Below are 24357 nucleotides of genomic sequence, written 5' to 3' on the forward strand. Positions count from 1 at the left end.
CATACAGAAAAAGTATTACTCTGCTCCCCCAAAAAGAAACAAACATACTTCCTTCTGTGCTTATTGGGGGAAACAAAGAAAAAAAATGGCATTTTATTTACAAACATTTTTGCTTTTTGACACCATGGGTGATTTGTAAAGTATAGAGCTTTCATGATGCCTAATACATGACACAAGTTTTTCAAAGTACTAATTTCTGTCATAGAAATAAGTCCCATTATGTACAACTTATGCTGTTTTAAGCAAACCTCAACCAAGTAACAGACTACATTTAGAATTATTGATCACATTTTGGAGAAATAGATGCAATTAAATCTTTTGTTTCTGTATATGATGAAAAGGCAGAAAAGGAGTATTATATAGCCATGGACAATGTTAGTTGAAGGGAACATCAGTGATTTGGACAGAAGCTAAATGTGATTAATAGACTAAGTTCCGCTTTTAGAGATAATGACAATCCTCTCATTAGGAGAATTTTATTTTATTGCAAGTATAAATTAAATGTCCAAAACAAAGATTTTTGGAAATTTTGGTTTTCCAAAGTGTCCATGCAAACTGAAAAAAACCCAAAAGTAGCATAATTCTGCAATTCCCTAAGCCCAAATGCAAAATTGCTACTCTGACAATTTTTCTGCTCTATCTACTAGCTATATCAGGTCAGAAACCTCAGGTTCTCTTTTTGACAAAGGCTTTGCTTAAACTAGCATTTGCACATATATTTTGATATACTTTAATCTCTATGTCTGACTGAAATATTATTACAGTTTTTAAGTCTAGGTATGGCATTCAAGTACAAGCAAGTTTATGTATGCTATTTTGGATACAAGAGCCAAAAATATATAGTCTGGGTAAACAATTTCTTTCTACATTTGACTGAGAGTTAAGCAGGTGCTGTTTTCCACATTTGAAGAAATGTAAGCTTGCTGATAATAGCAGAATATTTTATCTTTGAGTATTATACACACAAATACTTCCTAGATGATTGATCTGTAAGGGTAATGTTAATTAATATATCTCCTACATTTTTAATTACAATTTTCTTTTCCTGCAGAGTCCCTATTACTCTGTGGGCTGGTTCTGGCTATGATAGAGTTAATTTTCTCAACAGAAGCTAGTTATGGGGCTGTGTTTGGGATTTGTGCTGGAAATTGTTGATTACAAAGAGATGTTTTAGCTACTGCGTTGCAGTGCTTACATGGAGTCAAAGATTTTTCTGCTTCTCACATTATCCCACCAGCAAGGAGGCTGGGAAGGCTCAAGAAGTTGGGAAGGGACACAGTCAGGAGAGCTGATGCCAAATGAGCCAAGGCATATTCCAAACCACATGGCATCATTCTCAGTATATAAAGCTGGGGGAAGAAGAAGGAAGAGGGGAATGTTTCGAGTGATCACATTTATCTTCCCAAGTTGTTGCCACATGTGATGGAGCCCTGCTTTCCCTGAGATGACTGAACACCTGCCTGCCCATGGGAAGTGGTGAATGAATTCCTTATTTTGCTTTATTTGTGTGGCTTTTGCTATCCCAATTGAACTGTTTTTGTCTCTATCCATGAGTTTTGTCATTTTTGCTTTTTTGACTCTCTCCCCCATCTCACCAGGTGGAAGTGAGCAAGCTTGGTGAGGGGCTTGGCTGATGGCTGGGCTTAAACCATGACATCCAGGGAAATTATTCAGAGCTACAGAAAAGTTGCCTTCTCCCTTCAGGCAGAAGTACCAGGGAGGGATAAATTCTTTGCTGTCACAGAGCTACCTCACTCCTGGTGCTTCTTTCAGGCCAGAATATGCACTAATAAGAATATAGTGAGCACTAAATGTGAAATAAAAGAGTAAATAAATCCATTTTCTACTTTCTCTTCTGATGAAAACATGTAGATATATCATACACAGTATAGCGTGTTGCATTTTTGTGCTTTTTAAAAAATTATTTAAATTTTGTTATATTATTTTTTTTATTCTGAACCTGTTAAAATGGAAATAAAAGGATCCTCCTATGTAATTTTAGTACATATTAAATAAGAAGCAAAGACAGACTTATTTTTAACAATCTCTTGAAAACCACCTTTAAGAGCATTTGGCTTCTGTATTTTAAACCCTTTTAGTTACTTTTATGATAGCCACTGGTGTATGTACATCCAGAAAAATATGTGCTAATAGAAGTCATAAGTTTTTGCCTTAATGTAGACAGGTGGCAGAGCAAACAAAATACTGTCTTTACTCCTGCCTGATAAATGCCATCATAATATTGCTATTTATTCTCAAAGAAGAATTTACCTCCTGTATGACTTTTCTTTTCCACCTGTGGGCCACTTGTAGGTTTCATGGACGTCTTGCCAGTGCATATTGACAACAAATTTCATAAGGAAAAATTAAACTAAGAACTGATATTTCTCACATTAAAAAAATTAAATAAGCTTTATAAGGCTCTTTAAAAATGTCCTATGAGGAATAGTTGATAATATAAATGTATGTTTCATTTGTGGTTTATAGCCATATAACTTCTCTCACTGAGCTGAAGGGTAATTAAGCTGGGCTCAAGTAAAACCTTTACTAAAGGTCAGACTGTCTGGGCTGGCACTGTTTAGGTCACAAAATTATGGGGCCAAGTGAGAAAACATGTAATGATGAGGAAATTTATATCATACATATGCCTTTTTAACATGTACACATTAAAAAGGCATTGTTGTTTTGGGGTTGTTAGAAAGGTCATTTGTGTTCCTCTGAAACACTTGTCCTACTAGACAAAAGATGATCTAGTATTAGGTCTGCCAAGTGCTAATGTTGGAAGTGTAAGTAACTGCTTCATTTTTTTGGGGGGGGCAATGCAATTTTTCTTCAAACAAGTCTTGTTTGGATTCGCATTTTGTTTCTCTATAGTAATTCTACTGTTACATAATGTTATAAATTATCAAATCGGGAGCTTAATTTATAAGAAAATTTAGCAATGATTTATTAGATTGTCAGCGAAACAGAATTTCAATCTGAAATAAAAACCACCACAGCCAAGGCAGTGTCAACACCGGGATCAGCGCTGGGTGAACCTGGATCTGACCTGCAAATGGTCAGAGTCTCTCCCTGGGTTCACACCGACTGCTTCTTGCAGCTTATATACAGTTTATTCTGCCTGAGGCAGAAATGACTGAATGGAATGTTCCCTTGTGTCCCTTCACATGCAGAACTGGGGCCATACATGTGCAGGGTTAGACAAAGTCCGGTTCCAGGTGTCTGGATGCTGTCCGAGCACTCCGGAGAAGTCGGTATTCACATGTACAGGGTGACACTGGTAGTAGATGCAATCTTCGAGGTGCAGATCACTCTTGAGTGGCCTGGACATTCCAGGGAAGTCAGTGATCATGGCCCAGGAAGGTTCCATTCACACGTTAACAGACTTGATATGATCTAAACATCGTCTGGCTCTGCTCCCGGCTGGGGTGGTCAAAAGACATAGCTAAGATTTTACAATATTTTATACATAAATAGCATGAATTATCTCTACCATATACTACACATAAATAAAGTGTTTGGATTTAATTATAACTCGTATTGCTGAAATGAGTAAGGTGTGTTTTAAATAAAGAGCCTTACACAAGAATAATGGCATGTGATTCAATTTACCTTTAAAAATATTATTTGTTGTTTCTGGTATAAATCTCAGTTTGCTCCAGGACAGTATTGTGAATTATTCAAAGAGCAACTTATCTTGGAGAAAAACCCAAATTCATGCCAGAAAAATCAATTCTTTATAAAGACACTAGCAGCAAAATACATTATTAATTAGTTTTTTATTGTGACAGTTCTCTTCAGAGGAAAAAAAAAAAAACAACAAAACTCTCACACACCTAAGATTCCGGGATTCATATATTTTTAATTTTCTTGTAGATCAAAAACATGATTAGGTGCAGCCATTGAAGTCTCATTCAGTGCTGGGAGCTTGTGCACTGTCGCTGTCGCTGTGTAGACACAGCTCGGGCTCTGAGGAGAGCTGGGAGTCACCTCCCTGAGCAGAGCACGTGTGAGGATGCTGGGATGCTGCTGCCACGCCAAACCCTGCCTAATGCTTCCTTCCTAAATGCTCTGCGGTGTCTCAGCCGAATTGACTTGGAGCAGTGAAACTGATGTGCTCCATGTGACATGTGCAAGGAACTAATTGAATTTTTTGGATGAAATTTCTCTAAGTACTGAACAGATATGCAGGGATTTGTTTTCTTCTCTTTTTTCTTTGTAACATTTAATAACATGTAACCATATGGTCATTTTTCTTGGGTTTGAGTATCTAATGATCACATTCCACTGCTGCTATTTGGCTAACAGCTAAAAAATCTAAAATAAATGTGTGACCTTGACATTCAGAGACGTACTGCAAATGCAGATGAAAGGGCTGGAAGAATATATCTCCTATCTTTTTTTTTTTTCCCAATAATACAGAGAAGGTTTCTATTGGCTGAGAGTCAGAAAGAGATAACATCTTTCTTGTCCAGGTTTCTACAATAACTTTTACTAAGTAAAGGCAGCAGAAGTAAAAAGTGTAACAGTATTAAGAAGAGGACAAAGGAGATTGCTTCCTAAAATTGCATTGATTGTTAAAATCACTCACTCCATTGCTAGCAATATGCATTTTGACAAGCACCATAAATGCTTGTTAACTGTTTAAACCCAGTCAGAAATACAGCTCAAATAGTACTCAAACTAATTTGGAAAATTAAAAAGGAATTTTATGTGGTTTTGTTTGTTGGGGCAGACACTGAGACAGAAAGGGCATTTGGGTAGAGTTGTCCCATATTTTCCTAAGCAGGAAGAGGAGTTCAGGAGGCAAAAGCGCGAGACAGGACAAGGTGAGGATGTCATGGAAAAAGGGAAATCTGGGACACACTGTCAAAGCCAATGCATGCTAGGAATGAAGTGTGTGTCTGTGTGTCTGTCTGTGTGTGTGAAATATCTGTCTTCATGAAAACAAAGGCAATAAAGGTCCTTGCCTCTCCAGCTGTCTCATGGATTCTCTACATACTTTCCCAAGGAAACTGGGAGTCTTTGCATACCTTTCTTTTACAGGAAAGAAGATCTGATGGATCCTCTTGCCACTGCAGGCATCCAAAGTTCTCTCCCTTCTCCCTGTCTGATCTCAGTTTAGTGGTCCTTCTCTCTTCAGGCAACGATGCATGTGGGGAAGGAAGAGAGGAGGAAAAGGGAGGGCTGAACATTTCCACTGAGCCTTGGGTGTTCTCAAGGAGCAGGGGCAGCAGGATCTAGGGTCTCTGGTACACTAAAACTGCCTGAGCCCTTCTCTCTGTTACCATCTTACTGATCGCTATGACATAACTATACGATGTAAACAACCCCAAAGCCTCGCTGTGTCAGCTGCTCACAACTGACAGGATCACGGACTGTAAGCAAGCAACCCCAGGCAGGGAGGATGAGGACCCACCAAAGAGAATGAAGCCATTTACACCCCTCAGCACTGCATTGTTTTCTTCCTGTACTCATCCCCCGAGGTGTTTTCATTAATGAAAATCTCCTGACGAGAGGATGGGAGCATTTAACACCTACTGAAGAAGTTCTCTTGAAGTGTTGATTTCTTCCAGACTGCCTACATGCTTTGCAGTAGTACAAAAGTATTTTAGTTGCCTAAAAATTGTATGAGTCCCCAAGGTGCTGGAGAGAAGATTGAGTTACTGGAACCTCCTCCCTCTCATTTTCACCTGTTGGAGCCTTGCTTATCTTAACTGTCTGGAAAGGCTCAAGATCCAGCGATGTAAATGAAATCTGTGTTAACAAAATCATTTACCTCACTGAAAAGTGAATCCTTTTGAGGAAAATTACAGTTTATTGATGTTGTTAAGGATAAAGTACTTTATTTCTGTATGTCTTCACATTTGCACCTGAGTGGGAGCTAACTGATTTAATGATATCCCTAAGAACCCTATTTCGTTAATATCACAAGTAAAAGAAAAAAAAATCGAAGGACTTTATCTAATCTCCCTGAAACCTGTCTAATCTAGGACAATCTGTGCTTGGTCTCCCAAGTCTAGACAGAACTTTAGATAGTGATATTATGTGCTATTAGAGCTTAAAATCTTTGCAGTACTGATCCTTAAACCCATGATGAATGGACTTTTTCAAGGCATCATTCTTCTGCACTGTGTCCACATCAATGTTCCTCACCCTGTATCCACTATTGTCACCAACGACATGAGATCATTTGGTTGCCACTCACCTTCTGAGCTTTTCTGCTGTTGGTCATTCTTTCCTTTCTTTGGGGAGCAGAGGCAGATATAATCTTTCTTTTGAAATGTCACAGAGCAGAAAGGTTCTAATCAGACTTTAGGTCTGCCCCAGCCCCAACAGCTCATGCAGTTAAGAGAGTGAAGGCAGATATCTATCTACCTTTTAGCTTGCTTCTGCTTCTACCCACTTGGGAGCTTTCTAATTGCCATTTCATAGGCCTTCCCAAGCCCTTTAGAGGTGATCCAAAGCACATCTGGGAAGACTCTTGCTCTGATGTGCTCCTGTTGAATACAATAAATAGTTATTCCTACATTCCCTGAACTTGTCTCATTTCAGTCCAAAGGGATGTAAATACTTGCCTCCAGCTCACTGATTTTTCTGAAAGTCAAGTTTGCTTTCTTTATGTTAACACTTCACTCGATGGCAACATTAATTTCTAAAGTCAAGATAATCAAGACCTGAGATCTCTTTCTTTCTCTCCAGCTTAGCAAGATAACTGCTGGCTAAATGAAGACATACTGGTAAGAGTGAAAATAGCAATGGGTAAGGAGATGGAGGGGAAACCTGACAATATGGTATGGTTTGATTTTCATTTTAACAAGGGCAGATATAGGCAAAAACCCCACAGAATTCATATTCATCAGCAGTAATAGTTTTTACAAGATATTTGAATGACTCTTAAACCCTTTGTTCCAACAGGAACATGTAGGCTTCATAGGCACCCGTGCATGTGGTAGATGAGATTTTGCTACTTGTGATACTAGAGTGCTAATGAAATGAAGCTGGAAACATAAAGTCAGGCAGTGAAAGATCTCCTCCAGCAGCTCCATTCTGCCAGGGAAGTCCACTTGTGTAGCTTGAAAGAAAGGCCTACATTACACACCAACTTTTATCAATGTTTTCTGCTTTGGTGTGTCTTCTGTTGTAGCAGACACCACCAACTGTGGCTTGTACAGTTTCCTGTTAGAAGTGATAGATTCTAACTATCACTGACTAGATTTTTTTTTTTGGTTGATGAAGAGGAGATGAGATCAGCTATCAACTATGACTAAGTCTCATTACTGTCAAGGGATAAAAATAGAGTAATGTGTACATGCCTAAAGAAGTAAAAATAAGCCCATGTATGTGACAAAGGTGGGCTGGTTCCATTGGCTGCTCTTGTCCAAGGTTATCCTATGTTATAAGTTAATGCAGATGGTTGTTGAACAGATTGGGGCCATCCAGCAACACCTAGCAATATCTAGCAACATCTAGCATCTGTTCACCTAGCAATGTCAGATAAGAGGGCAGTTGCCTCTAAAAGCCACTTACATATTAATCCACTCAACAGTTTTCTGCTTGTACATCTGGGACTGAGGCAGGATCAGACTCTAGCCATGACCTCACAGAATCCTCCTTCTGTAGTGACACCCTTGCATAATACAGAAGAATATTTGCAGTGTCAAGGTCATGTCACAGCAGTCCAAAGAGTCAGAAGTTGCATGACTGTGTCAAGGAGTTTTTAAACAAGACACGGGGCCTTGCACATATCTGTCATATGGCCTTGTAAGAGATAGATTTGGGAAGCCCTAAGCAAGGCTGTTCCCAGATGTAAGGTCACTATCACACAACAATAGTGTCCCTGTAAGGTGCTCCAAGAGACAATCATCACATTTGACCATTAGATTATCAAAATGGATATTGTAACAACATAGTGTTGAGTTTGAAAGGAAATTATTTCCATACCTGAGCCAAGAAAAATTTTCCAGTAACAGCAGGAAGATCCAACTTGGATGCCTACAAAGTTCTGTGAGTTAATAATGGCCAGGCAGAGGGCCAGTAGAAATAGATGGTATTGTTTCAAAAAATATATATTCATCCCTTTCCTCTTACACTTTACCTGCTGTTTGTCTTTCTGGACTGCAAGTGCTTCAGAGCAAAGCTGCATTTATTGCCTGAGATCAGTCATATTACTTACTTAATCAACAGCTGCTAATGATAAATAGGAGTAATATAAGACATTAATGGCTTTTTACCCATGTCTGCATCTGGCTCTCAGTGAGGTACTGCACTTGTTACTGCTGCATCTGACCATATGTTCCCAGGGCAATGCCTCTAAAGTCTTCACAGCAGCAATACACGACATGAAAGCTGTTGGCAAATCCCTGAACTAGGGGCTGGAGGCAAGAGAAAAAGTAACCAAGAGATAGTCAAGAGATCCATGAAACCAAAGGGTGTGGTGTGAAAATGGTAAAGAGTAGTGAAGAGATAAGAAATCCAGGTAGCTAAAGATGAACCCTGGGGCAAGGAACAGGCAGGAACAGAGCAAAACTTGTCAAGCTTGATAACAGTGAGATTCTACAAAACTCAACAAGCAGCTGACACAGTGATAAGATTGGTCTTACAAGCCAACACTTAATACCAGTTTTGGCCAAATGACTGTCTGCAGTTCAGTCATCTTGATGGATAGAGCAGCGTCTACCACACTCTGGCAAGAACTTGGGGCTGATATTAAATTCTTCCAGAGAACAGTAATAAGATATGCACCACTTACATGTTCCTACATAATGATGATGTAGCAGGATGCTGATGCATTGAAAAGACATTGAAAACAAGCAAGATTTTACAAATCTTTTCACCTCACTGTAATAATAAACAGTAAGTGGTCATTGTCATTTTCCCATATTTTTCCTTCTGAATCTTTAGAGGAATCTTACACCAGAGCATTCAGGTCTCATTAGCCTTCAACAAGCTACTGCACTCACTTCCCCAGAAATGGTAAATTTACAAAAAAATCACTTCTTTTTTTTTATTTTTATTATAAAGATTCAAATAGGAATGATTGTACAAATTCCTAGTGCCCATGTCATTCACAAGACCAGACTGCCACAATGAATCCCAAAATCTGCAAAGCAATTTTTTTTCCCTCATTATTCTTCACTTTAATCCCATTCAATTTCATTTGTATTCCTTCACTATGTTGTCAGTCTGCATTACAGTGGGGGTTTGGAAGACCTTCAACAAAAGAATTCTTGCGTGTGCTACAACCCTCACCCTTTGTACCTTCATTCAGTGCCCAGTAGAATGAATTTCTAAATGCCTGCATATTGCAGGAAACCAACCCTTAATGAATCTTAGGGTGCAAGTCTAAACAGGTGACAGTACTTTCCAATCTGCTATGGAAACAATACGTTTTAATTAAGTATAAGGTTTAACACAATTTTCACTCCTTATACAAAAATACACGGTGATTAACAGACAGCTGACAAGACAACTCTAATAATTTCTGATTAAAAGCTTTTGTTTAGTATTTTCAGTCACTCTCTACAGGGAATTAATTACTGGAAATGAAAAAAATGAAGGTTCATGCCAGTTAATATCCTTGAGAAAGTGGAAGGTAATCAACTGTATAAATTACAGTGGCATATGCAGGCCAGCCTGTGGTCAAAATTTGTACAACATACACCAGTCAGTTTTTGAGATGGTTAGACTGAAATACAAATGCAGGGTAAATCTGTTGCAAGTAGCTGCTCCATAGTTTAGGTAATCAGTGAGCAGCTGTATTCAGATAAAGATGCCATTGCAACTTTTCTTCACTGTGTGATTTTTTAAATGACATTTAACCATTTAAAATGGCCACTACTGTAGTTGCAAAGCATATATTTACATAACCCCTTCATATCCCATGTTGCTCTTTAAATAAGCAAATCACCTTCTAGGGCAAATCTACATGGAAATATACATGAGAACCAGACATCAGGCTGTGGTAAGTACTGATCTACCCACCCAGACCAGGGTTTCAGTTGAAAAGTGAAACCATTCCAGCTAAATTGGGGTAACAGGTACTCCAACAAATGTTCCCAAACAGGATTTATATAAAACTAGTGACAAAAGAGAAAATGAACCACTTTTTATTTTCCATAGTTCTCAAAGAGGTGTTAGTTCAAAAACTTACCTGGGAAAATGTACTTGCTGAAAGTTTGATTAGACAATCTCTTAATTGGCATCTGTGGTTCTGAAGTGTTTTGCTCCTTTGAGTTGATTGCATTAACTTGAGTCAGTTAACAGCATTCCAAATGTTAATCTAGACATGTCAAGATACTTTCATTTCAACACAAATGTTTGTATTTTTTTCCCAGGTCTAAGCCAATTGGCAATCAATTATATTCAATTTTAGCAGCTGGAGTGTAGAGGTACAGTACTAGAGAACAAACATATGCCCTCTGGGCATGGTAATCTTCCCCTGCAGAAAACCATCACTAGGTCATTTGATGCCTTATCACTATGCTACTTGAAGTATCTTCCATTCCAGTTTGTTGCCAGTGCCACACAAGTCTTGTACTGGCCACCTGCAAGATCTGGGAGAACTTAAATGTGCACTTCTGATAATCTTGTGTTTGTCCAGGGTTCTTTATGACTTTTTAATATTGCCTTGATGACCACCATTTGTGGTGCTCAGTTGTCAGTGAACTTCAACTGAACTAATCTGTTCATTAGAGAAAACCTACCGCAGGAGTTTGAAATATTATATATAGAGATAGCCATATATATGAACTTATGTCATTTGAAATTTCCATTAAAGAAATTCAATTTTACAAGAAAACAGAAAAATTGGTCAGAAAGAGTAAATAATTTAAGGTCTGTTAATAACTTGGCTAAATATTCAGTGTTGTCAACTATATTACTTTGTTCTGGAATTAAGAAAGTTATAAGATGGCAGTAAGATGTAACAAAAGTTGCCATCATATATATATATATATATATATATATATATATATATATTAATAATCAGTGAATGAAGTCTCTAAAGGATTCTGAAAACTATCTGGGTGAAAAGAACCACTGGCACCAGTGCAGTTTTTCCCATGATGACATTAGTTTTAAAATAATACTAAATAATAAGGATGTAACTTAGTAAAGAATATGAAAGTGTGTATTATTTGTTCTGAAACTGTGACTCGCCCATGTTGCCCTCATCACCTGTATCAGTAGGAGTTTGTCACAGGCCATAAAAGGAGTTGGATTGTGCTGCTAGTTGGTGACATAGAAAGTCTGTTCAGCAGAGGAAGAGAGTTACAAATTATGATCAACATTGTTATGAACCCCTTTTCACACCAACAGGCAGTTACATGGGGAAAAAGAACTGGTGTTAGCATGCTCTAACCAACTGAGCTAATTTCAGGGGTGAGTAACTAACTGCTCTTTGTGGTATTAAGAAAAATGCCATCAAGGACTCGGGTTTTGAGATAATTTTTATGCTCTGCTTTTCTTTCAAGTTACCTTGCCCCTGCTCTCCAAATAACAGTTGTTGTCTTACAGAGAGGTGCAGCTATGACTTCTGAAAGACAGAAGGGCTTCTTTCTCCTTTTTTTACTGCTTTTCAGCATTGCAGGAGAGGTTTCCTTTACAACTTCGGGCTTTCTTATTTGTTTTCTCTCTAGGGCAGACACTCTTTTGTCACAAGTTAAGGGATATCTCTGTAGTCATCACACAGACAAAACCTCTCTTGAAATGATTGGAAGAAGAACTGAAGAACTGGGTCCTATACCACCAAGAGTATTTTGACTAGGAGTTGCCAGAGAAAATGGTGATTCTCAGCTATTAGAGCTACTTGAGTGCATCACCACAACAAGCACTAAACTGGGAACAGTGCATCTTTAAAATGCACTCAAAAATTATGGTTTAGATAGGGACTAACCGAGATTTTCGAGATCAGTTGCAGAAGTTTTCCTTTAAGTACATTGGAATCCTACATATTAAACTATGAATATTGATAAAAATATCCTAGAGAGGACAGTGGAGCTCATGCCTGCTGAGGAGACTCAAAATGACAGAGAAATAGGAAAATCAGAGAGCTTGAGATAAAACAATAAATGCAATTATGATATCTCAACTCATTTGCATTACTTTTTCTCACTGCAACATATATTTTCTTCATGAATAGCTGTAAAGCATTGTCATTGATTAACAATTCTGAAATGTTTAATGTATTTTCTCATTTACAAATATACCTGTGAAGCTGGTTAAAAAGTAGGGCATACTGTTGAGATATATAAATATGGTCATGAATTAAGTTTTGACCTGTGTAGGATTCTGAGTGACCTTAGTTCTTTCACTTCATCAGTACTTGATGCCTCACAAACAAATGCTCAGCACCTGATTTGAAGAAAAGCCACTTAAAATAATTTGCATGTGAGGTTAAAAATAGCAAGATTTGTCATGTTCTTTACAAATCCCTTGTTGCAGAAGTTATCAAATAGAAACTAGGGGGTATGCTCGAAGAAGACTGACTAGAGAAAATTTTGTTATTACACATTTCCTTTCTTCAGCACTACCATCTCTCTTCCATCACATCCCAGACCCAAGTGGTTGTGCATATTCCCTCACTTGTGCTGGGTTGCTATCAGAGAGATCAGTTTATTGATCTTAATATCAATGCACCAGCAAAAGGAAAGGATATTGGGAGGAATAATTTAGCTGACACTGGCTATGAGAAAAGGTCAGTAGCCCCATAGCCTCACCATCACGAGAAAATCTGTCACCACTGCTATTGATTAGGTCAAATCTGTATTAAAAAGTTTTGGTTTTGCCAATAGCAAAACCAGCCCTGTCAATAAATTTTGTATTGGTTCAAGAAGCAGATGAATGTTGTGACTGAAATCTGTCTTTGTAATTCAAGATCATTAGGCTGAAGAAATTCAAGGTAATTTTAAAATAGCTGTATCTTCTAGATGATTTCTGAAAAATGTGTGTTTCTAAAAATATTGATTTGCTATACTACACAGTCTGTTTATGCTGGTGTTCAGCTAGCCTTACAGATATCAAACACTTCCTTACCACAACTTAATCTGCCTTCCTGTTGATTAAGTTTTTTATCCATTTATATCTGCCCATACAATAGACAAATGTCCCTCTGCAAAGCAGTGATCTCTTACATTTTTCTATGCTAGTAAAGCTTTATATTTTAGGGAATTTGATATTATTTAGACCTTATAAACAAACAAACAAACTACCCTCCTCTTCCCCTCCTCTCTCTCCACCCCAAAATCTTTGCATGGAGTCTGAACACAGGAGTATTTCCCTACAGGTAATGGACATCTTTCCTTAGGATGGTCTTGAAAGAGACTTTTCCCTTGCATGACTATATTAGGGTTGGAAATTTCTGGAAAATAAATACTTTTGGGGAATGGGGAATCATCACTCCAATCTTTAATAACATATGCCTGTTAACATATTTATATATTTTAATTCAAATAGACTGATATTTGATGCTTATATTTTCCTGTCCTAAAAGAAAGAAAGCAGAGAAGGGGAGAGAGAAACTTCAACCCTGAAACCAGGTAATTCATAATTACCAGAGTAAATTTCTTGAGCAAAACTTTTTTTTTTATTTCTACAAAAGAGCATGTTTTTCAATAGCACTAACCTACAGCCAAAAAAAAATTCATCTAGCTATTACACAGACAATTATTCATAAAATAATAAAAAATTTTCTTCAGGATTCTGTACATAATAGAGCAAAATACCAAAATACTTCAGTTTTCAGTATAATTTTCTGTAATCTTTCTGTATTCCTAATTGGAGACCTAAAGTGCCTGCTGAGTCAATAATAGTAAACAAAGAATCATTTTGATCCACAAGTCACTTTTCTGACTATGACTTAATTCTAATTTTGATGTTTAACACAGACTTACCTGAGAAACAGTGCAAGTCAATGTATGCATCTCACTAATTCTCTTAGTGGACTAGTATAAGTAGCTTTTTACATAATGGTTTGTGTAGTCAATTAGCAGAGTATTAGCCATAATAGATAACATTCTTACTAAGACCATATTAATTAGAGCTTAAACACAGCTAATCTGAGACCTATATTGAATTTATATTATTATGTAAGCAGAATGTTTCCGCAGGCAAGTAATTTCCTTCAGAGCATTTTAAGGAAAAGGAAATCCTAGCATCTGAGATATAAAAATGCCGATTTTATCAGAGTATGGCAAACCACTTATGTTTCTTAAAACTTGAGTGTGCCAGGCTGTATTACAAATAATAATTACGAGCAGTAAAGGAGAGAAAGATTGAACACCTTTTAAATTTATTGGAAGAAAAGGGGTGGAATTGCAAGCTAACAAAATATCTGCAAGGATTTAATGGATGCATGTTTCTGCTCCTCATTTTGCTTTGAGTTACACCTCAGCTCTGGAGTTCTCTAGTCACTTCTCTTCATCAAAGAGCTAGCATCTCTATGTGGATCCATTTTTTAATGATAACACGAATTCACCAGTATGAGACAAACTTTCTCTGAAAATAATTAGGAATCTTCTCTTATACAGATGAAAATTAATTTTTAGTTGCATGGATTTGTGGCCTCCTTATCACTTTGTTCAGCAGTTCTGCAATATAACCAAAGCTTAATATGTCTCTGGCAAATCAGCTACCTGAAGAAATGCTGTAGGTAAAAACATATTAAATTTTTAAATCACATGAAACTCAATAATTGCAAATTTACAAGCAGAGAAAATTTTGGGATAGTATCAAAAACTGTTTTGCAATGAAACTAAAATGCTGCCATCTTGACCTCTGCTATGAATTGTGGCATCAGTGCTGTTAACAGAAAAAAAATCCACTAATATGAGGCTGATAGGGCCACAACATTATGTTGTCTGGTTACACCACTGAGAATTATTGCCCATCTGCATGCCAGAAGACAAGTGACTCTCATGGTTGCTGAAATGAAGTGGAAGAATGAGGGCTAATATGGCTGTAAACGCTCATGCCAAGAGTCATGTAGGTGACTGGGGCACACCAGGCAGGTTAGCACTGTAACATCAAATGCAGATTTGACAACCTTTTGAATACATACTCCCCTCTCCCATTTTTATTGAGATTTTCACATTTGTAGTAATTTAAAATTTTTCACTTTTAGTGAAATATCCCTTCAAGCATTATGGGATAATTAAGTATCGGCCATACTCACTCATATCTAAAAAGATCAGCCAGCAGTGCTTTAAAATCTCCCCAATTTATGCATCATTATTTTTGGAACATGTACTTTAATTTCACCAACAGAGGTCACTAAACCACTGAGAACCATAAGTGTTGGTAGGAACACACCCTAGTCAATCTTCCTAACATCTTTAGATAGTTATTTTCAAAGGGCTCATATTCAGCTGCTTCAGTAAATATAAGCTCAGTTAACAAAAAGAGAGAAAAAAAAAAAGAAGACAGTGTATGCTTATGCACTCAGGGAAATGAGCTTTACTCAGGATATGAATTACACAAAACACTACATTGTTAAAGATGTTTCAGTATTAGAATTTATTTTAAATATCTATTATGAAGTCAGTAACATACATACATGCATAGGTATGAGTATTGTTAAATCAATTTTTCAAGGTTAAAACAGGCCCTGTTTTAAACTGTAGTGTTTTGAATGACCTGCTGAATTTTATTTTTAAAGCTTTTTGCTGTGGAAAACCAACCTAGTGGGGAGAGAGTATGAAGAGGAGATCACAGAGAAATAACATTTAATGGTATTAATACTAGATAGAACCACAGGAGAAACCAAGAGCTGTCACTGACTTGCTCATTTTGGCAGAAACACTCAGCTAATGGAACTGTATTAACACATAATTTTCCAACTTTCAACTGTAATGAAAAGCTATTTTTACAAATCATTACTTTCAGTATATGGTGTTTCAGCCACATGGCTTCTATTAGTGTACAGGGGAGTTTCACAACCAAAGCTGCCTGTGCAGCACTGAAAGTGCACCTTTTATGTTGAGCTAATCCCAGAGGGGAGTCAGCACTCGTGCCCGTGTCCTTTTGACCTTTATCCTTTTAATGCATTTTGCCTCAGTAGCAAAAGGTGAAAACCTAGTTTTTATGTTTCAAAACAGAGCATTTCAACTCTGATTCTCAGTGAAGCTAAGGAAAGTAACATCAGCTCTTGTGGAAACGTTGCAAGTCCCTGGCTCAGCAATCAACAATAGCTTTAGAAATGTGTTTTTAGAATCGCTTTTCTGGTAGCCCTTTGAAGCTCACCCATACAGCCCTGCTGCCATCCCTCTGAACAGCTGTGAACATGTGAAGTCACTGGAGTGGAAGATGTTAATTACTGTCAGCTACTGGAATTTCTCCAGGGACCTCTTGTGGTTAGAAACATGTTTCCCTAAAGAAGTGCACTAGGTGCTGGGATCATTTCTCCTGTAACATACCTGAATCCTCCCTTCTTAAGCAAAAGGAATTTCTCATTCCAAAGCAAAACTCTAAATATTCACTTTAAGTGTTCTTCTCATATGACACTGTGATTTTTTTAAGCAATCTTTTATTTCTGTGAAGAGTTCCAATAGGGAACTGAGTTTTTCAGGGACTAGGTTTAGCATTTATACAGATTTTCATTAAAACTGGGTAAATAAGTCTAAAATAAAAAAGGAACAAAATCAGAAAACATAGAAAATAAATTGATGGACAGAAGTGTGGTTAGGGCTTTTTTTCCCCAACTAGATTAATGTGACTTTCCTTTTTATGGCCAAGAAAAGGCTACACATCTTCCCTCTGTGTCATCGGAAAAGGGGACAGACTAAAAATGTTTTTTTTTTTTCTTCAGATTTACCTCCTGCTATTTATTGGCATTTTGAGTCTAAACTAGTTAGCATCAGGAGCTTGATGTGATGCCAGTGAGCTATGACCCACAGGGAACCAAAATAATAGCAGATGAGCTGGCAGAAAGATCCCCAGAAAGGGAAATAACATGAAACTAAGATTCTAAGCCCAGCCCTTTACTGTGACAACTACAAAGCTCCTTTAATGACTGAACACATCCTTAAATATACCTCGTAGATCCCTCTGCAGTAGTTAAACCTTGTAATCACTACCACCCCCGCAAAAAGACCAAGTCAGGTAAGTCTCTGGCTACAGAGAAACGGGGATGAAATCGTTAATCTGCAGGACATGACTCCAAGATGTGAAGATAAATGCTGAGGACATTTCTCTTGTCCTTTGCTGTAGGTGAGAATGGCACATGCTCCCCTGTATCATACTCTATCAAGTGACAGACACACCCGTCTTTGCTAATCTAGGAGTTGAAGGAAAACAATCACCCTGATCCCCAAGAATGCTGTCCCTTTACCAGAAGTCCGCACGCAGCCCGAGAAGGAAGGTGTAAGTGGGAAGAGGGAAACTGAATGTAATGGAAAGTAAACATATCAACTGTGAAAACAGTAACCACCACAGCTACAGAACCCCTTCCTTGTTATACTTAAGGACAAGTACACTGATATTCAGTGTTTACAGAGGTAAAAGTCCCACAATTGCAGGGCCAATTCCCTTTTATGTAGGCCATTAGTGCTGTTGTATTGTACTCCTTCCTCAGTCCAACATCAAACGCAGTGATTGAGGAGCAAATAGAGCTCAGGTGAAGGATTGCTTAATTCTTTCAAAATGGTCACTGCTCAGTGGCATAGACCTTCTCCTAACTCTGGCTCAGCTGCTGCAGGCCCTCAACAAGGGTTGAGATGGTAAGAGAGTGTGTTTCCCAGCTCATCACAAGTAACAATGAAGGTAAAAGTAAGTACACAAACACTTTTTATATACAAAAAGTTTAATTGAAATACCTGTATAAAAAATATGATCTCCATACATTTCACACCGTTAAACAGAAGAAAAAAATCCAAATCCAAGCTGCATAAATGCAACCAGATCACAGAAACACAGCTATTAAAATAAATTAAGGTTTATGACTCTGCCACTTTACCTTCCAGAGCCAATGCACGGAGACTGTACAATGTCAATAATTTAAAACCCTTCCAAACAGCATTACTTTACACTTCTGGTACAATAATACCAGACAAAAGGCATACTGACTAACTTTAAAAAGTCATTCTATTTCCCTTAAATTAGACTTTGTACAACAATTTCCCATCTTCCAACAAAAAACTGGTAAGGTCAGAATTTTTTTTTATTTTTATTTTTTTGTAACCAAAAGTTGACAGGAATGCAGAAAAAAAAGTGCCATGGGCAAACCACTAGAATTCCCATGGGGAGAAGGAGGGGAAAGCACAGTGTTGAATAACTCTAACCAAATAAATTAACCAAATAAATAGCCACAGTTGAAAACTGTGGGAGGTCTTCTAAAATCCAAACAATAAATAACTGTATAGTACACGGGAAAAACCAAGTTTACATAAACACATTATACAGGTATGGAAAAAAAAAAGTAGAAGTCCTTGAATATTGCATTGATTGTGCATTCAACATGCCCATACATACTTTAAGACTCGCAGGGTGACAAAAGGCCGGGGGGAGTTGAGAAGGGGCTTCTCATGCCCAATGGTAGAGATGATAAAAGGAAACATGAATAAATGTTTCTGATAAAGAAGCCGATATACCTGTTCATATTTCTGTGCAGGCTATAGGAAATATTTTGAGCAGCAGAAGTGGGTTGGATTTGTAAAGGGCAGGGGGGCAGGAGTGAAATGTCTGTGTTCAAGTATTCCATCACCAGTGGATGGGACTACTTCATTCAATCACCGAACAGGTTTTCCAATGCATCATAGGAGCTGCTTCCCCCAGCACTGAGTCTAAAGGGAGCAAATTCCTATAATGAACTGGATCTTCTTTGGACATAGACAGCTCAAAAAAGAAAGTCCCACTGAAGCAGCTTTCAAAAAGGCACTCAAAAGCAAATAAAATCTAGTCCAGGCTCTATGAGAGCAAAAAAGTTTACCATGTATTCAAGAGGTCACTGCTTTCTTAATAAGGTCAGTCTTTGACTAAGTACTGGCCTGCAACTCCCAAACATCAGCGTTTCCAAAGGAAATCTCTCATTCCAAAGCAGAAACCAGCAAAGGGGGAAAACAAAATCAAGTCCCTCAGACAAAGATTCAACTACAGAATAATGAATGCATTTTTCTAGCCCCTCCTATGTATTGGCAGCAGCACTGTGGTCTTTCTGCTTGAAGCTCCCCCTCCCAGTGCGAGGTCCTTAGTAATTCACAGACTCTCATTACTTGAACTTGTGCTAGATACATCAGTATCAAGGGTCCGTAGCCTTATGTCACAGTCCTCAGACTTCACTACTTCAGATTTGTGCATCCATTGATGGTCAAAAATCTGCTCAAGTGTTGGTCTGTCTGAAGGCCTCAGTGAAAGGCACCATTTGATCAGCTGTTGACATTCTGTAATAAAAAAAAAGAAAAGCATAATAGACTAAAAAAGTAAAAAAATGACAATCCTCAGTAACAAAAATCCACCCACACAAGCTCATGTGTACAAGACCATTAAAAATAAAACCCAAAACAAAAAAACCCATTTGACTTCTGCAGAACTTACCAGGTGAAATTCTTCTCCTGAAGTATAATCGCCCCCTCAGGATTTCTTCATCTTGCTCAAAAGGGATGTCTCCACAAACCATGTCATATAACAGAACTCCCAGAGACCATACTGTTGCTGACCGCCCATGGTATCTGTGGTATCTGATCCACTCTGGAGGGCTGTATACTCTCGTTCCTGAAAGAAAAAAAAAACAGCAACACAATTAGAGTAAAGGTTTAAAATTTGCCCCCATTATTCAGCTCCTTCTGGCAGAGCTAAATTAAATTCAAAAACTTGACATTTAGGAATTTCAAAAAACAAAAAAAAAAAAAACAAAACAAAAAAACCCACAAACCAAAAAAAAAAAAAAACCAAAACAAAGCAAACCCCAAAAAAACCCCACAAAAAAATCAACACCAAACCCAGAAAACTAAACAGCTTTAAATTTTTCACAAGCCAAAGCCATTAGCAGTGTAATTTCAGGTCATCTGCAGGGTTACACCATCAACAGACTTGGCCCATCCGGTTGTTCTATTTTGTTGCAAGGAATAACACAGCCCCATCAGCTGACTGTTTACTGAGGCAAGCTCCCTTTCACTGACCACGTGGCGTCTGCAGCATCACACCAAAAATAGACACAAAAGGACAAAGGGGGCTGGCAGGGAGGAGGAGAGGGCGACAAGAAGGTGAAACTCAGGTCTGCCCGCATTACACGGGGCTAATCTGCTTTATCCAATTCCACAGGGCAGTAAACAAAATAGGGCCGCTTACGATTTCTATGTTTTTAAGGCCTCCCCCCGGGGCTTCTATGCGGCAGCTTTTCCCAACTCGCCCCCCCTTCTCCTCCTCCCTCCAGTGTCCGAGGGCTCCTTGGATACCAAACAAAACGGGGAATTCGTGATGCGAGGGTCACGTGCGGCAGGGCTTCGGGTTTCACAACAAACAGATGTGAGTGCGGCAGCTGGGGCGGGGGGAGCGAGACCCCGGTGTTACATCAGTCCTACTCCAAGGACTGGGGGAAACGCTCCCTCTGGTCACATGCTGGCTTATGCTCAGCTTTCCCACCTCTAAAGCATCGACCCCAGCCGCTGGAGCAAGTAATTTCGAGGGAGTGCATTTGTCCCCATCGCTTTAAAATCTGCAATGCGGGATTTCCAGGACACTGGCAGAAAGGGAGCGGGGGAGGTACCACTCCGAGTTAAAAAAAGCCACCGCATATAAAAACTGCATATCCACACATGGAAACATCCGACACTGGCAAAACCTCCATGTAAACAGATCGCCCTCTAGGAAAAAAACCCCGCTTTTTCCAAGACAGGGAAACATAAACTGCTGCGTCACTGCCTGGAATCGCTTCTTTCCTACGCAACTGAACACCCCTAAGCGGCTTCGGGTCCACAGGTTTCCATTACCGATAGACCTGATATGAACCCCCGCACCAGGGGCTCTGCTTGCTGTGACTGGTCACTGGAAAGGGGCTAAGCGGCAGCTCTGGGGAGGGCATCACCCCGGGAGGGGCACGGGAAGGGTGGGAGGCACGTACCGTCGAAATCGGTATAGACTGTATCCTTGAGGAGGGCCCCTGAGCCAAAATCAATGAGCTTCAGCTCGCCCGTGCGGAGGTCAACCAGCAGGTTCTCGTCCTTGATATCCCGGTGCACCACGCCGCAGCCGTAGCAGTGGCGCACCGCCTCCAGCACCTGCCGGAAGAACCCGCGGGCCGTCTCCTCGTCCAGGGCACCCTTCTCCGTGATGAAGTCGAACAGGTCCTTCACCAGCTCGGGCCGCTCCATGATGATCAGGTACCCGTCGGGCCGCTCGTACCAGTCTAGCAGCTTGATGACCCCTCTGAAGCCGGAGCCCACCTTCTTGAGAAGGACGATCTCCAGGGGCACCATGATGCCGCTCTGGGCGGAAAAAGGGGCGCGGGTTAGCGGGGGGGTGGCGCGGCCCGGGGCACCCCCTCGCTGAGGGGAGGGAGGCGGGGAGGGCGTGCAGGGCGGGGAGGAGGGCGCGGCCGGCGGGCCCCCTCTGCCGCTGCCGCAGTCCGAGGGGCGGGCGCGGCGCTGCGGCGGCGAACCCCCGCCAAATTCCCTCCCGACGCAGAGGCCGCGCCAGCGGGGCGGGCCCCACCGCCCACACAATGGCCTCGCCGCGGCGGAGCCCCGCGGCACCCCCGGAGCCCCCCCGGGTACTTACAATGGTGCCCCACTCGGTCACCCGCTCCTTCACCACATGCTTCACGGCGACCTGCGGAGTGCGGAGAACGGAGGCGCCGTGAGCGGCGGGGCGGGCTCAGCCTGCGCCCCGCCGCCGAGGGCCGGGCCGGCCGCGCCCGCCGCTTCCCGCGCCACGCTCCCGCCCGCCGCCCCCGGCCGCGAGCCCCGCGCCTCACCGGCAGCCCGTCGGCGATCCTGTTCCCTGCGTACACGGTGCCGAAGCCCCCGCTGCCCAGCACGGAGCCCACCTGGTAGACTTTATCAAAGGGCTCCTTCTCCACTTTCACTGCGTAAACAAGAGGGAAAAACCCGCGTTAATGTCCGCAACCGCGCTGCACCCGAATAATAATAATAATAATACTAATAATTATAAAAATAATAAATAATGTAAAAAAAGCCCACAAACGCTTTGCCCGACAGACCCATACTGTGTGCGCTGCCCTGATTCCGACCAAGGCTTCATAAAAAAAAAAAATCTTTTTCTGTTAAAAAAATGTAAAAATATATAAACGCAGCTCCGGGAGTTGCGAGATGCCGAGCCCAACGCCCCGGTATCGCAGGGCCGGTCCGCGCCCCTCCGGCGCGGCGCTGGCAGGGACACCCCAGCCTCGTACCTGGCTGGAGGATCTTCACCGGCAAGTGGTCCATGCTGGGGCTGCAGATGTGCGCCAGCGAGCCGAACTTGGAAAGCAACATCTTCCGAGGGAGGGAAGAAAACGTCGAGTTAGTTCGCCGCGGCAGCTCCGCCGGCGTCCTCTCGGCTCGGCGCGGCTCTCCTCTCTCCGGAGCCGGCGGAGGGCGGCGGGCCGCCGAAAGCTTCTGCGCGGCTCCTTCTTCGGCCAGGAGCGGGAACCCACGAAGTCCTTGGGGGTCCGTCCCCGCCGGCAGTAGTCCAAGTGTCGGTCGCACAAAGTCCTCCGGAGAAACGCAATCAGCGAACGCGCCGCTCCCGCGTTTCTTCTTCCACCCGGCGAAAGCCGCTCGGGGCGCAGGCAGGCACAGGCAGAACTATAGCCCTCCGCGGAGGCAGACAAGTCCAGGGGCTTCGGCTCCGCGCGTGGAGCCCGCCCCTGCGGGGGCCGCGGTGGCAGGAGCGGGCTGGGCGCCGCAGTGGAGCCGTGGCGGGCGGAGGACAGACCGCACCGCCGCCGAGCTGCCCGCGCGCTTCTGAGCCGGCGGCGCCGCCGAGCCGCCTCTTAACTCCCAATATTTTGGTGCGGGCAGAGTGCGGCGAGCGCGCCGAGAATATCCCTCCGCGGGGGAGGGGGGAAACACCTCTCCCCGCCGTCCCCGCCGCCCCCTCCCCTCTGCGCCGGAGCCCCCGCGGGGCGGCGGCCGTGACTGCAGCGCCCTATCCCGCCCCGCCGCACGGGCGGACACGGGGAGGGCGGGGGGCTGGGAACTACTTAATCTGTAGTAACCGGCGCGCAGAGTTACACATCGTCTGAGAGGAACGCATCACACATTAGCGGCAAAAAAAAAAAAAAAAAAAAAAAAAGGCGGGGGGAGATTCTCCCAGTGTGCGTTAACGCTGCAGCGCGGCCAATCGCCGGGCGCCCTTTCAAAGGGCTCCCGGTGCGGCCCAATGAGGAGAGCCCTCATTTGCATGCGGCGCGCGGCCAGGCGGCGGCAGGGCGGGAATGCCGCGGCGCGCCGGGCGCGCCCCGCCCCGGGCTGCGGGAAGGTCGCTCCGAGCCGCCGCGTCCGGGGCTTCGCGGGGGCGGGGCGCCAACATTGCCGGGGCACGGTGGGCCGCGGCTCTGCGGAGCCCGCCTGGGGCTCCAGCAGCCCGGGCATGGTGGTCGGACCCTGCTCATTTTGCCAGCCGGTGCTCCCCAGTGAGCACGCGGCGCGCTCCCTCGCCCTCATAGGCGATTTCTCCTCCTCCTCCCCAGCTGCCCCCTCGCCTCGGCGCAGTTCGGCCCCGTGCCAGCGCGGGGGGATGCCGGCGCCTGCCCTCCGCGCCTGCCTCTGTCAGTCACCTCCCCTGTGCGGAAGCCCCGCGGGGCCGGTGCGGCGCGACGGCGGGCGCCGGAGTCCTGGCGGCGCAGCTCGGAGGAGCTGAGCGCTTCCCGCCCCGCCGAGGCGCCGCGCCTCGAGAGGGCACGGAGCTGCTCCACTGCCCGGCGCTGCCGCCGCCGCCCGCCCCGCAGGGGGCGCTGCATCAACAGGAATGGGGGCGCGCCCCGTGCCGCCGGGCCCGCGGGGGTCCCTGTGCCCTGAGGCCGCGCCGGGCACCGCGCCCCGGGCTCTGCCGCGGCTCCGGCGTTTTGTGAAGGGTCACCTTGACAGTTCGGGGCGCCTAGGCGGAGGGAGAAGCCCGAGAGCATCGAGGGCATCTTGCCGAGTGTCTGTCCAGCAAAGCTGTGGGCGACTGCTTTAGAAATTGACTGCGATGCTGGGTGGGCAACAACATCCTTAATGAACGCTCCAGCAGCTACTCAGAGCCCAGCCCAGATGCGCTCCCGGGGCTGGCGCTCAGGCCGGGAGCACCCCGCCGTTTGCAGACAGCTGGGCGGCCGCCCCTCCGCACCCTGTCACCGCCAGGCCGGCGACACCGCCGCCCTGTCACCCACCGCGGCCCAGGTGGAACAGCAGCGGAGCTGGAGGGAGCGGAGCTGCGCGGGGA

At 42.7% G+C, this 24357-nt stretch overlaps 1 protein-coding gene across 1 annotated transcript; it reads right to left on the bottom strand.

Moving 5' to 3' along the window:
- Positions 1-17779: 17779 nt before the first annotated feature.
- On the bottom strand, positions 17780-22892 carry PIM3 (Pim-3 proto-oncogene, serine/threonine kinase). Its single transcript, XM_036401319.2, has 6 exons — positions 22343-22892; positions 21905-22014; positions 21709-21759; positions 21053-21416; positions 19528-19704; positions 17780-19373 (listed from the first exon to the last, which is right to left on the bottom strand). Exons 1-6 carry the CDS (start codon positions 22422-22424, stop codon positions 19189-19191), a joined length of 969 nt encoding a protein of 322 aa, XP_036257212.1. The 5' UTR covers positions 22425-22892; the 3' UTR covers positions 17780-19188.
- Between the last annotated feature and the right edge of the window lie 1465 nt (positions 22893-24357).

The sequence above is a fragment of the Molothrus ater genome, chromosome 5 (genome assembly GCF_012460135.2).
Source record: "Molothrus ater isolate BHLD 08-10-18 breed brown headed cowbird chromosome 5, BPBGC_Mater_1.1, whole genome shotgun sequence".
Classification (NCBI taxonomy): domain Eukaryota; kingdom Metazoa; phylum Chordata; class Aves; order Passeriformes; family Icteridae; genus Molothrus; species Molothrus ater.